General features: G+C 35.3%; 1 protein-coding gene and 1 long non-coding RNA gene across 2 annotated transcripts; one reads left to right on the forward strand and one right to left on the reverse strand.

The window, feature by feature from the left end:
• The first annotated feature begins 179 nt into the window (after window positions 1-179).
• Window positions 180-2,772, forward strand: LOC123710223. The gene is made up of 3 exons (XR_006753808.1): window positions 180-491; window positions 2,416-2,511; window positions 2,713-2,772. It is a non-coding gene; the product is annotated as an uncharacterized LOC123710223 (long non-coding RNA).
• Window positions 1,490-14,634, reverse strand: LOC123710222 (equilibrative nucleoside transporter 4). Its single transcript, XM_045661987.1, has 10 exons — window positions 14,267-14,634; window positions 12,318-12,472; window positions 11,910-12,113; window positions 11,171-11,409; window positions 10,853-10,922; window positions 7,934-8,158; window positions 7,266-7,453; window positions 3,076-3,204; window positions 2,710-2,821; window positions 1,490-2,159 (listed from the first exon to the last, which is right to left on the reverse strand). Exons 1-10 carry the CDS (start codon window positions 14,431-14,433, stop codon window positions 1,972-1,974), a joined length of 1,677 nt encoding a protein of 558 aa, XP_045517943.1. The 5' UTR covers window positions 14,434-14,634; the 3' UTR covers window positions 1,490-1,971.
• Between the last annotated feature and the right edge of the window lie 182 nt (window positions 14,635-14,816).

The following is a 14,816-nucleotide window of genomic DNA, read 5'->3' on the forward strand; positions in this document are numbered from 1 at the left end:
GCACGTTGATTTCAATACCCTGGTGGGAACGAAACATAAAATATACTATACAATAGTATATAAATACTATACTATATAATACGTATAATAAATATGCTAAAGAGCAACTACTAATGAATGATGATGTTTAAAGATTCCAATGAGCAAACAAACGAGACCTGCGCACACTCTCGTGATACTCCGGTCTTGGCGGAATCCTTGCCACCGAAGACGACGAAATAGTGTACTTGTTGTAGCGACACACAATGAAAATCGACGTAAAACGTTACATACGCTTTATAATGCTACTTGTTTCATAGCCAGCAAACAAAATGGTTTTTACCAAAAAATGGTTACTCACGTTTTTGACCTCATAATAGAGGCTTCCTTCTCTGTTAAAGTATGTGTGTGTGTGACTTCTCTGACAGTGTGTATTTATTTTATTTGAATATTTACGAGGCAAATAACGATTGGTGATATGTAGCATTAAGATAATAGTAATGCAGTTACAAGTACGTATTTACAATTATTTATATTTTTAATGCTTATCATCAGTCATAATTACTTGGTAACATCCATTAAATAAATCATAACAAGCAATCAGCAAATAATAGTAGAAAAATAATTGGTTAAGTATTTTCCAAACATGATAATTGCTTTTAAAATTATATTTACCGCACTTATGGAATTAACAAGGTAATCACTTATTACTATTAGTTATATTTAGATTAATTATAGAATAATAAAATATTACGATTATTTGTATGTTAATAAAATAGAAAATTTCTAAACTTTCAACTGTTAAAAGACCAATATTAGTGTATTATTTCATTAAGCGTTGTTGACTCATTAAATGCCGACTGAGTAGTTAGTAGTTACTAGTTATGTACAATTGGTGGATTTTCTATAGGCTGTCATTATGTCACCATTATTTGACGTTTTAATGTTTTTTTTTGTTATATTATGGTAATAGTTTTAACTTTATGCCAGTTTCAAATAAAAGTGCCAAATGTTTTAGTAGCCTTGCACACTGAGTGTTGCCATTTTTTATTGTATTTCAATGCTTGTTATTTATAAAAGTTGTATTTGTGAAATTAACAATTTCTGTGTCTTGTTCACGGCATATTGGAAAAGCTGACGGCGTGCGCATGGAAAAGAAGGTGATCGCCCATTTGCCAATAAAAAAAATATTACGGAACCACCTAAGCCAGTACCAAGAATTCTGGCGCCATTATTTTTATAATTATTTGCAAAATTTTAATGTAATAACATAATTTTATAAATTTAATGTATATCATTAAATTTGTAATGTAAGAAAAATGCTAATGTAAACTTACATTAGCATTTTTCTAATTCCTTCCTTATCTGTCTCAGTCCTTTTTAAATAATCTTCAATCAAATGCGATTTTACTTAATTAATATTGTAAACAAAACAGTAAAATATGTAAGGTCTACTTTGCAATAGAAAAAAAAAACATTTCGAATGGCAAGCACATAATAATTGGGTGATACGAAATAATTTACGGTTAAAATGTTAATAACTGATATTTCTATGATAACTGTAATCAACTTAAATACATACTTATATTAATTTCTAAACTATCTTAGGTGTTTAACGCTCGACTTTATTTACAATTTTTATAGTGCAGTTAATTAATATAGCATACAAGGTATATTCGTAGTTAAATTGAAGACATTTCTATTCGATAGTCAAAATTCGACAACCTTTGAAGCGATAACAAAAAATCAATGTGTGATGCTTTAACTTCTTCTGACCCTATATCTCACATAATCTGTGCAGTATAAAGGTTATCACGCGGGATTTCTATCCTTATTTATGTATTCCTTGGATATACAATAAAAATTAATGGTGATTCCAATTTCAATATAAAATTCCAATACCAAACATAGCCACGTCGAATTTTGGTATCTATCTCTTGGCTTCTGTTGTTTCTTGACTGTGGTGTTTTCTGTGTACCATAGAGCCATTATTTAATGTGGCGTTGTAATAAAACTAATGTTAGATGGTGTAGTAATAATAGGTGGTAATGTTGGTAAAGGCGGAGTGGGGTATATCCGACATGGTGATCCGGTTGGCGGTCCCAGCATGTTAAGAAGCAAGTACGATACAAGAGTACCAGATAATAATCCACCATTGTAAGAAAGCGTCATCATGTTACCTGAAAATACATTTTTACTTACTACAAATTTGCATATGGTTAAGCGGAATCGACACACTAAGCTCAATTGTGTCATAGCTTTAAGAAATTAAAACAAATTTTATGTGAATGTACATTGTAAACATGCGGGAGTTCCACCTCTATGTTTTTATACTGGATGAATAATTTAAAAAGGGTTCGGTTTTTAACCGACTTCAAAAAAAGCGAAAGGGGAAGTTATCAATTCTATGTGTAAATATAATAAATATTTTTTGAGGTTAAATTTGACACTGTGCCACGGTAAAGGAAAACGTGAAGATAAATGTCTTAGACCTAAATTATGACGACGTGTCAGACACCGCAGGATAATCAGGTAGGTGTCTCTTTGATTTTTCTATGCCCACTATTAGCAAAATTGTTTGATTGTTTATAATCATCGTAAATCCTAAATGTCAGAATAAACCTAAACAATTATTATTTCCCTTTAAAATGCGTCCGATTTATTTTTTTACAATTTATCTAGAATATGTATAAAAGTATATTAGTAGGTTCAATTTATTTCGATACATACCAGCTATTTCGCGGTGTTCTCTCCCAACTCGAGAAGGAGCCATTATCATCGGAACAGATCCAAACAAGCCGTTGGAAAAGCCCAATATGACGGAGAACATAATTGGGTAAATCTGTAATTAATTTATTCTAATAAATATTCAAATTTAATCTAAACTAGCTTTTGATTTTGGGACTTTAGATTTGGATACGCTCCCAAAATCATCATCACTATCCATCTTTTGCCTCATATTATCGTCTCCTATTAGGCGTATTCATTGTATGAAATAACATGTAATGTGTATAATTGTTTTTGCAAGCCCATGTTATTGTGTTATTTTTTTGTTGCCGGTTTCAAAGTAATTTGATACAAACTGAAAATACTAACGTCTCCAATAATGTGAGGTGAATGCCGAGGTGCTGCACATAGTAGAAGTAAAGGAACTAGCAGCAGTCGCAGACCACTGGCCATCAGTAGCTGGCTGCGACTCCACTCGTAAGGCCATGCCGCTGCAAACTAAAAAGGGCGTCATTTGAATTGGAAGAGATCACTTATTCTTAGGGGAGACCGGGGAAAAATGCAATAGTTAAAATATTGAAAATGTATTATTATATGTTCCGTTTGACGTCCGCGGTCCATTATGAGAGTACATCGTTTCCGTTTCCTCCCAAATCGCTAGTGACCGAAGCTTTTCTATCACGTGTCACCGTCGCCAGCGCTCAACGTTTGAAACTGGAACTAACTTTTTTACCGCGCTAAAGCAAGCCGCCAGAATTGTTGTTCATTGTTGCGTTGTTTTTCGTCAAGCACAGTCGCTAGTGCAAACTTCAAAACGAGCAGTAAATTTAAAGTTATATCGACCTAAAATTTATTTTCAAGTTCAAATAATTATTACGTAAATTGGTGAACTCGGTGTTTACGTTAAATATACAAAATGGCTAATGATAGTGCACGGACAAAAAAGGTTTTGGTGCAAAGTGATAATGAAAAAAGGTAAAAATGTGTTGGCCACGCGGTCACACGTGCCTAACCAGCACTTTACACATATCAGGGGAGATATTGTCTCTGCAAGTTCTGACTAGCCGAGTTCTTCACAAAGCTCGAGTACGAGTGATGAGGATGAAGTTCCGCCGCCAAAACAAAGACGAAAAAACCACGTGCGCTGTAATTCACGGGATTCTTCTCGTGATTTGTGATTTGGAACAAAGGTTTGAGCAATTGTCGCAGCAATTGTTGAGTCACCTCAATAATACTTTTTACAACAGCTATGCTGCGCCGTTTAGCATGTTTAATAAAGTTACTGAGTCTAATTAGTAAACCCTAGAAAAACCATTTTTGAACCGCGCGGTTTAATGATATTGCGCAATTAGACGTGTTGGTTTAAGAACCTCCAATTACAAAGACGATCATGAGAGAGTTACAAAATTAACTAAAATGCAGAGGTTTAACACTTCTAATTGGAACTGTGTACGTTATATTGATATACAAAAGAAATACGTTACTTTTCCTGCTTTTACTGATTTAAAAATTAATGAAGAATTAAGGTTCTTCAGAGTTGTATATCATGGAACGAAGTTTTGCGGCCTTATCAAACGCGTTTTTAGCTCAAAATGAGTGTCAATAAGGCGTTACGTAGCGTCTTAAAGCGGTCTTTACAGTCGAACGTCATACTTAATTCAAATGGCCGCCGTCGAATATTACGCCGTCAGGGCTTACGAGTGATTGTTTTCTTGGACGATTACTTACTGGTCCATCAGAACAGAACAATTAAAAACTTCCACGTTCTCATAGCCATGACCTTTTTGAAGAACCTGCGCTGGACCATAAATTTAGAGAAATCTATATGCACTCCAACAAGGTCGATCGACCTGGGTATCACGTGGGATACACTACCAAATGCAAAGTCCTTACCCGCAGAGAAAGAAATCAGAATTCGTCAGTGCCTGATAACACGCTTGTCAGCCGGCAATTGTACCCTCAAGGAGGCCCAACGCCTCTTAGAGTATCTCAATTTTGCGACCTTCATCACCCACTGGAGAAGGTTACATGGTCGAACGCTGCAACGACACAGCAATGCACTAAGAAGATCTCCTCTTAGCCCGAGTCCTCTTGCTGAGGAGGTGAATCAAGACATGGTATGGTGGTTGCACAACCTCAGTCACAAGACAGTCACAAGACCGATTCACATCGAAACAAGGCATGTGAATTACATTGTCATCGCTGCCTCGGATCTATAATGGGGAGCGCTAGTCAAGAACAAACCCCTCAAAGGTTCTTAGAATCAAAGTCAGATGCAGTGGCACTCTGTGGTAGCAGCAATCTCTTTGACATCCGAAGTCCTAAAGAACTCGACGGTAATCCTGAAAAGCGACAGCAAAACTGTTGTATCGTACATAAAAAACGAAGGAGGAACAAGGTCCCAAATGTTGTTAAAATTGATAAAAGATCTTCTGGCACGAACGGGCAGTTTGAATACTCCCTCGTACTTCCCTGACCATTTACCGGGAATGTACTGCGTGGAAGTCGATTACCTCCCGCGCAATCGCAGATGCGCCGAGTGACATCTCTTGAAACAGGCAACCACGGACATATTCAGACAATGGGGAGCCCCCGAAATAGATTTTTTCGTTTCACAAAAAGCTCATGTCGTGGCAAGTTATGTGTTTAGATTTATTAGACTCGAACGCTTGCTTTCACGACGCCTTCAACAGATGCTGGCAATACGATCTAGCGTGGATATTTCCACCGCCAGCGCTTCTACCTCGAGTGCTGCACCATCTGAACTTATCCCAAGGGAAGTTCATAATAATAGCAACCAGGTGGAGGAAGCCTTTTTAGTATAATAGTCGGAATGCTGAGACTCAATCAGAACAGTCTCTTTCCCAGTACTTTCGGCCGCTTCTGTTTATTAAATGATACTAAAGCTTAGGCTTTAATTAGCTTTTATTGTTTATTACATCATGATTCTATCGGACATAAATAATTCAAATCACTTTGTTGCGTTTTTAGTTATTATATAATTTTACAAGCCACCAGGAGATAACAAACACGTCTCTCATAATGGACCTCGGACGTCAAACTGAACACATAATATAAAAAATTACCTAAAATAAAATTTGTATTATGTTTCCTAAGGCGTCCGAGGTCCAAACAAGCTCTTCCTTCTCTTATTATGAGACACACAATGAAAAAGAATTCCGGCTTGCTTTATCGCGGTAAAAAAGTTAGTTCCAGTTTCAAACGTTGGGCGCTGGCGGTGGTGACACGTGATAGAAAAGGGTCGGATACTAGCGTAATGGACGGAAACGATGTACGCTCATAATGGACCTCGCACTTCTTACGAAACAATACAAATTTTACTTTTAAGGTAAAAAAATTATATTATATTATTCATTATCATTTTAAAGATTCACTTGCATAATAAGTATATGAGGAGATGCATGTTAAATTCTAGGTTATTGTAATTTAGTGTTAGTGAAACTATTTTTTTTATTCGAAACATTCGCGTGTAACCTAACCATAACCTAACCTAAATATGTATTATCTTATTACCTTCTTTAGGATCTTGAGTCAACATATTATTGAACGAATTTATTACAATAAGCTAAAAATAGATGTGTTGGTCTGGCGGCTGTTCGAACCGTGCTCCAATGGACTGTCTATGCATGTATTAACAAAAAGTCAGCGGCGTATGTCCTGCATAGAAGGGTGATCACCTACTTGCAAATTAGACAAAACAAATGGTCTCGAAATAGATATAGAATTCTGACGCCCAGACCTAAAAGGTTTGAAAAATATATAACAAAACTTTCGACTAACGTTGTAAATATATTTTGTATGATCTAAAAATACAACTATTGATAAAGTTCAAGGCGGAAGACATAATAAGGAACTAAAAAAAATAGATAATGAATACTAAATAATAAGATAAACTTTATAATTTCAAGGGTCGGTCTTAGTAACCAGTTCGTATGTGACATAAGTGGGGGGGGGGGGGAAATGTATTAAAGGGCGTTATCTAATAAATCAGCCTGAAAAATACTAACAGCAATGTTTAAAATGGACATTAAAAAGGCTTTATCATTATTATTATTGATAAATAGATTTAATAGGTTCGTATTAACATAGAATAAATTTTCTGTTTAACATCGGTTATGACACTCTTTACGTCATTCTAATCAGAGTTATAACTTTATCTCGTCATAAATTATTAAGACTATAAGGAACTTATATACAACTTCCTCATTGTTAAGCTATTATTAATACCATTGGTCGGTAATTTTAACACAATAATAATGGTAATTCTAACATTATCTATATTTTAAAACAGGAGAAAAATATCATTGGCATTTTTTTCAGACGAACCAAAGTAAAACCTAAAGTATTGTAGTAGTCGAATGTTGAGTTTATGCAATTTATTATTCTAGTTATTTCATTGAACTAGTAAATATATTGTTGGTATTGCAATGGGATTATGACATTAGGAGGAACATAGAAACAAAAATAATGATGGGACAAGTCTGCCCCATACGCCGCTCCGACTTATAAAACATTAACCACGCACAAGCTCTACATACCTTTCCTATTAAGTCAAAGAAATTGAAAGATGACATCAGAACAATAGCCATCCAAGACCCCAGGCGACATGAAGGTACCTCCGATGCAATTCCGGGATATAAACTCAGTGTGGTGAAGTAGACCAGACCAATGGAAACCATGTATGGGTAGATCGCTCTTGCAACTGACCATCGTGCCTGCACGCTACCTGAAAAACAATATATATTTTGTCTAACGATTATTTGTGAATCGGTTTAATTAGTTTATATAAATTATATATTTATTTAAACTACCTTAAACATACATATAAAAAACAGGTTATATAAGGCATGTACTGATATTTTTATCATACCCAATTTGACAAAGAGAAAAGAAAGATAAAGACCTTCAGCTAAAACATATGAATGTTTGAACATATGAATTTGGCTTAGTAAGTCTATTAAAAATAGTTAAATAATGAAGATATACATATTCGCAATGTAGAAGCGTGTAAAACATGGTACTTTCTTGAGTAAATTCTTATACTGAAGTGTTTTATGAATAAAATAAAGGTTCAAATTTATATGTTCATTTTTTACATGCGCAGATAACAATTTTTGCTATATTTTGTCCGCAGGCGTTCTTGCCGTTTTACAGTTTAGGAGTAGTTTAATTCTGAATTTCTAATACGCGGTAAATCTAAACTTACGTTTAAAGCTCCTCCATGAGGTAGGTCGGTCTGGTGGTTCGAATACAACATCTTCAACTTTGTATGAGGGCCTTGGGGTTTGCAGCGCGGAAGGGGAAGCTGAAGGTTGAGAAGCACTTGGAGGTGGTGAAGCTTTAGCTTCTCCACCAGAGCCTCTAGGTTCTGGGCCACTCGCAGTTGGTGAGTATACGGGGTTAGCAAAACTGAAAGCGTTATCTGTTTCACCTGGAATGGTAATTTATTTAATATACACAAACGGAAGCTTATGTATTTGTATTAGTAATTGAAAGAAAATTGTCAATAAGCGTATTTCTTAGCTCTAAAACGCTCTACTGAAAGTAACGATTTCAGTTGTTTAGATAAGAAGATGACTTCACCGATTTACACAAATTACATTGAAAGGCTATTACGTGGGTAACACTGAATTTGTTTAGGACTGGCTAGTTAGAAACATTGCTAATGAAATTTTTTTTGAATTTCAATTTTAGAACTCTTTGGTAACCTATTGTAGTAATTGCATTCATTTGTCATTTGTTTTTGTGAATTGGCGGCAAACCTAACGCGAGAAAAATTTCGGTAAATGATTTACTATGACTCGTGGGCTTACTCAACAACAAAGCTACTATTTACAATTGGTTTAACGAGTTTAAGCGTGGACGTAGCAATCTCAATGATGATCCGCGTGAGGGACGTCCTTTCAACAGCGGCTACTGAAGATAACATCAGTGCTGTAGGATGCATGATAGAAGATAAAAGAGTGACCTATCAGCAGATACGGGCAAGCCTTTGCATTGGTATGAGTCAAGATCAAAAAATATTAGGTCCTTACATATGAAATTGGCGTTTTGTCGTACTTTGACTTTGACCTTAAATACCTCCTCTTTGGTTAGGAATTTAAAATTCAAATTTGTACAGCTTTTTACTCATGTATTTGTGCTTCGATGACCGCCATTCATCTGTTAATTTTCTTCTGTTTTTTTCTGTTTGCGTCACTCATTTTACAAAATGGAAAACTTAAAGTATCGGATTATTTACGAGTACGAGTTCCGCCGTGGCACTAGTGCTGCGAAAACGACTCGAAGGGTGAATGGTGTGTATGGCGGTCATGTTCCAAAAGAAAACACAGTTCGTTTTTGGTTCCAACTTTTCGTTCTGGAAATTTAAACCTGCAGAACAAGCCCCGTTGACGGCCTGAGACCCAAGTTGATAATGAAGTATTGAAGGCTATTGTGGAAGTGGATCCATCGCAAACCACGTCCGAGTTAGCTGCAGGCTGCGGTGTAAGTGATAAAACTGTTTTAATTCACTTGAAGCAAATTGGGAAGATTAAAAAGCTTGAAAGGTGGGTACCTCACGAATTGACTAAAGAGAACCGGCAAACGCGCGTCGACTGCTGCATTACATTACTGAACCGGCACAATAATGAAGGTATTTTAAACCAAATCATTACCTGTGATGAAAAATGATTTACAATAATCGGAAGCGCTCAGAGCAATTGTTGGATCCTGGCCAGCCAGCCAAATCCTGCCCCAAGCGAAAATTAACCCCAAAAAAGTTACTTGTAAGCGTTTGGTGGACTAGTGTCGGTATTGTTCATTGCAGTTTTCTCAAATCTAGCCAGATTATTACGGCTGATGTCTATTGTCAGTAATTGCAAACCATGATGGAAAAGCTAGCGGCTCAACAACCTAGGCTGGTCAATCGCTCCACGCCACTGCTACTTCACGACTACGCTAGACCACACACTGCACAACAGACGGCTACCAAATTGGAGGAGCTTCAATTGGAATGTCTAAAATATCCTCCGTACTCCCCGGACCTTGCTCCAACAGATTACCATTTTTTTCGTAATTTGGACAACTTCTTGCAAAAAATTTAACTCTGATGGGGCAGTCCAAATCGCCTTCACAGATTTTATTGATTCCCGTCCGAATGGCTTTTTTAATAAAGGGATCAATGAACTACCTATGAGATGGCAAAAGTGCATAGAAAACAATGGTTCATACTATGATTAATTAAATATATAATATTTAAAAATATTCGACTTTTTGTTCGTCCCATACAAAACGCCAATTTCATATGTAAGGACCTAATATTACAAGAACATGTAGGCGTCAGAAAGCTTTGTACTAGGTGGATTCCTCATACTTTAACCGACGACGACCCGACGAGAAACACCTTCGCATGGACTGGTGTCGCCCAATGTTAGATAAGTTTAACGGCGGCGACTCAAATGCTGTATATGACATCGTCACAAGTGATGAAAGCTAGATATATTTGCTAGGAACCCGAAACGAAATCAGCTCAGTGGGTGTTCCCTTTCGAGGATCGGCCAACTAAGGTAAACAAAGGAAGAAGTCAAGGAAAAAAGATGATTGCCTCATTGTTTGGTCGGAACGGTCATTTCACAACAGTTGTACTAGAAGATGGAAGGACAGTTACTGCAGACTGGTATGTTAATCGCTGTTTTCCTGTTGTCTTGGAAAAAAATCGACAGCGCACTCCGCAAAACGGACTGTTGAATATTTGACTATAGCAGGCGTCGAGATAATGTGTCATAAACCATACAGTCCTGACTTGGCGCCATGCGATTTTCTTTTATTCCCAAGAACTAAAGATAAAATTCCAGGTATTCGCTCTACGAGCCCTGAAGATGCGATGAAAGCGTACGAAAATGTCATAGAAGGAAGAATGGGCCCACTGCTTTTCTCAGTGGTTCCATCGAATGCGACGATATGTAGAGAGGAACGGAGATTACCTCGAAAAACAATAAAAGTATTGGCAACTTTCTACATTAAGCCGTTTTTTTATTTTCTAAACATTTTTCAGTACCAGTAACAGTTACCTAGGTATTAATATCGCTTATAATATTTTTGGTTTTTTTACTCAATACAAGGTAACTTACGAATATACATTTACCTGTATTTGAAGGAGCAGGACTTTGTAATTTTAACACACCGTAAGTTGCCTCACCAGCCTCACTCTCCATCTATAAAAATAATTAATACCTTTTTACCTACAGTTAATTTAAATTATATATCACCGAAAATAATATACAATTATAACTGTAAATATAGCCAAACATATAATATACATCTATACAAAAAGGATATAAATAAATAAAAAACTGACGACAATTATTATTGAGTAAGGATCAGAGTTTACCCTACGTTACAGAAAAATTTGAAAGAACAAGACAAATATCATAAGAACTAAAAAGTGTGTTAATTTACTAACCAAAGTAGCATCTTCTGTAGGATTTAAATGAAGCTGAATACGTCGCCTGTGACGGGACTCCACAGTGAGCCGTAGGTAATGTAGAACAAGAGGATGCCGCATCATCAAGTGATGGAGCACCGAGTGACCCAACAGTATGAGTATGGAGAATGTGAAGAACATAAATGTACTTCGTTGAGGTTCACTGAATTCGAACTTCGTCATAATTCTGTCCAAAGACACCCAGAAACCAGCCGCGCCTGGCAAAGTTTTGTAGCAATTCCGTTTAGATGCACTTTTAATACTTTTAATTCGTACTGCATTAAAATAATTATCTACTTTTGAGCATTAACTTATAAAGAGAATTTAGAATGAGATTTGTTTTTAATTTTTAGATAAAGTATGAAAATTTACAACCTAATCTAAATCAATTTATTTTAGATAAATTATTTATTTATTTTAAGTAATTTACCCATTATATTAATAAAGTGTTTTAGTATTATAACACTACTAACTGCGTGCAGATCTCAACTCGTACATTAACAGTGCGTCCATGATTTTATTCTTTCTTCATGTGCAATAAACACTTATTTGCACCTAGAAGAAGGAATTGTGAGGAAACTGTCTTATAAGCAAAAGCCAATGACGTGTGTCAGGCACTTAACCTACTAGCCTCTAATGAAAATGATCCATAGATTTCGAGGCAACCTATAAAGGGTTGTAGAGCCTATCGATTTTCAATAATTACATATATACTAACTTTCGCCAGCCATAACAGCCTGGGTATATCTTGGAGGAAGACATCCTGTGAAGCCATAATAGGAGGCTTGCTGTACAGTGCAACCGAAAGCGACAACTCCGATTGCAATCAAGTTGATCGTGTAGGACACATTATTGGGAAAACCATCCCATCCTATGTTGCACACCGCGACGAATATCATCGTTGCTAGGGACAATAGTATACCTGAAATGAAATCAATCCAGGTTAAATAAAATTGTAAAAGTAAAAGTCGGCGAGTTAGCGGGTTTTTATCTCGTAGATTAGACCTTTATTCGGGAAATGAATAATTCTATTACGAAATTGTTCCAAATCACACATGTTCACAAGAGAAGATTAACATCATTAGTTTTGACTACTAAGTGTCAGTATTTTAAGATATATACGTACCAAATGTTATCCTAGTGTTGTAAGTGAATAGATCTAGCAACAGATTATTTATGACGACAGCGACACAAGCAGACGCGATGTAAACAGTCGACATATCAAACATTATCGTCGAATTTGGGTAGTGATGTTGGAAGTAATCTACTGCCATTATGAAACTGAAATATGTAAGTTAGGTTCAAAGACTTTGTTTCTCAAAAAAGACAAAAATGTCACTGACATGAGAATAATACTTTAGATTAACATTTCATTGTAGTCGTTCCTAAAATAATCACAATAAAACGATAGCCGTACATGCAATAAACTTAAAGTAAAAGTAACCAAAGACATGAATAAAAATTAAAAACAAGAAATGAATTTAAAAGTAATTTGGTCTAACATGTTCACTTAGCTTCGATTTGAATGAATTGTAAGAAGTAATATTTTTTTAGATTTGTGGGTAACTACCCAGGCTACCAAGGCGACCAAGGCGACCAAGGCGCACAACTGTGCAGCTGTGCGCCTTCGTAGGTAAACATTTTTTTGCCGTATTTCGTACGTATTTTAGGTAATGAAAGATAATTCGTTCGACGCATACTTCTATGAGTCACACGTTGCGGTTTGGAGAAAGTTAGACTAGTGTGGAGAGAACTTTTTATAATTATTTTGACAAGAATATAGAATAAGAATATATATAAACATAAAGTTGTTTTAAATTCATTAAGTTTGTGTCTCGATATATATTTATGGTAGGTGAAAGATAACTATAATGGAACAGTATTTTGATAATTTTATTTTGCAATACTTGAATGTTCGTTAATTTTGTTAATTATTATATTATTGTTATATTTGGATACCTGTTTTTGTATTTTATTTTTAGGACTAGAGGACGCCATAAAATTATCCAGCGCGATTGATTTAGTTGAGTATCTTAAACGTGAAAATACTAACCTAGTATTAGGTTACCTATGAAATTGGAGATAAAATCTCCAATTTAGACTTTAGATTGGAAGACTTGAAATTTCGGCATTTTTTTATTTCAGCTAATCAAAGTTCTGGTCCAAATTATGTACACTACTGCTATTTTAATGGCAGTTTGTTTATCCTCGTACTGCCGGACGGGAGGCGAAAAAGTCAGCGAAATCGTTTTGTACTTCCTATCGTGAACGTGACGTTAAATTTATTTTCACTTAAATAGTTTAAACAAGAAAAGGAAAGTTATTGAGGCAAAATTATCACTTTTTATTATGAGGCATTGCTGAATATGAACGTTGACTCATTCAATTTAAACCAAATTTCTTAAAAGTCGTTAGGTTAGCCTTATCGAATCCTGTGCTTTAATGGATTTTTATTCCTTTATGCGACAAAAATACATGCAATTTCAGTGAAGGAAATATAATGAATAAATCGAAATGTCTTACCAACATCCTAAAAATATTTATTAAAATCTATAGGGAATATAATTAGTGTTATTTATGAATGAAACTAGTTGTATAATTAACGACACAATAATATTCAATTATGCAGAATACTAGATATTATTAACCTAATTTACGTTGCTATTGTTTTCATTAGAATCAGATTGGTGGTAATTACATACTTTAAGCCTGTTTAAGAACACGCAAAGTAATATTTGACTGGCATTACGGAATAACCGATAATAGTAGCTTCGTTTAAAATTAACTTTTATAAGAATGTTGTCTATATAGAAAATATAATTATTATTATGACTATTACAAAATAATCAGTTTATGTATTTGTAAACATGATATTTGTCAATATAAAGTATCCTACTGGACTACTGAAGTAATTTTTTACCAATTTACTATTGTTTCTCGTGATGAATGTGTGCGTTACCAAAATTATCTGTATAAAAGTTATGAGTGTGGTAATAAATAGAAAACATGAACAGGAGTGTTGTTAATTTTATTTTCAAACCAAATTTGTTCATATAGTTAAAAGTAAGCACTTACCTGTTAAATGGTAGTAAGAAAGCAGCACCGGAGACAAACAGCGTAAAATAAACGGAGTTATATTTATCTGGAGGTGGTGGGCTGGGCTCCGGGACACTGCCCATGGGCTCCCCTCGAGCACCACGCATTGCTTCAATGCGGGCGTACCCGCGACCTAACTCATTCATTTTACACAAATTCGCAACCCATTTCGACGTATTCCAAATTCGAATATTTTTCGTCACATACCATAATTCACAGATTACAAATTACGACGGCCTTTTTTTTTCACTTTTTACATTTAACTGACTTTTTATCACGCTTTATTGATTTATATTTACTTTAAAGTATATTATAACGATTCGTTTATATTTTATACGGTATTTATGTCGCTGTGCACCGGCTCAATTTGACAGCTGGGATATGTGATTAGGGGCGCATGCGTGAGACAAAATCGATGTCTAATATTAAAAAACGAAACCAGTTCGAAGTTTAGAAATTGTGTGAGATGATGTTGTAAGAAATGGGAAGAAAAAAAAAAATATTCTTCATTAAAATTCGTAATACACAT

Source organism: Pieris brassicae, chromosome 5 (assembly GCF_905147105.1).
Source record: "Pieris brassicae chromosome 5, ilPieBrab1.1, whole genome shotgun sequence".
NCBI lineage: Eukaryota > Metazoa > Arthropoda > Insecta > Lepidoptera > Pieridae > Pieris > Pieris brassicae.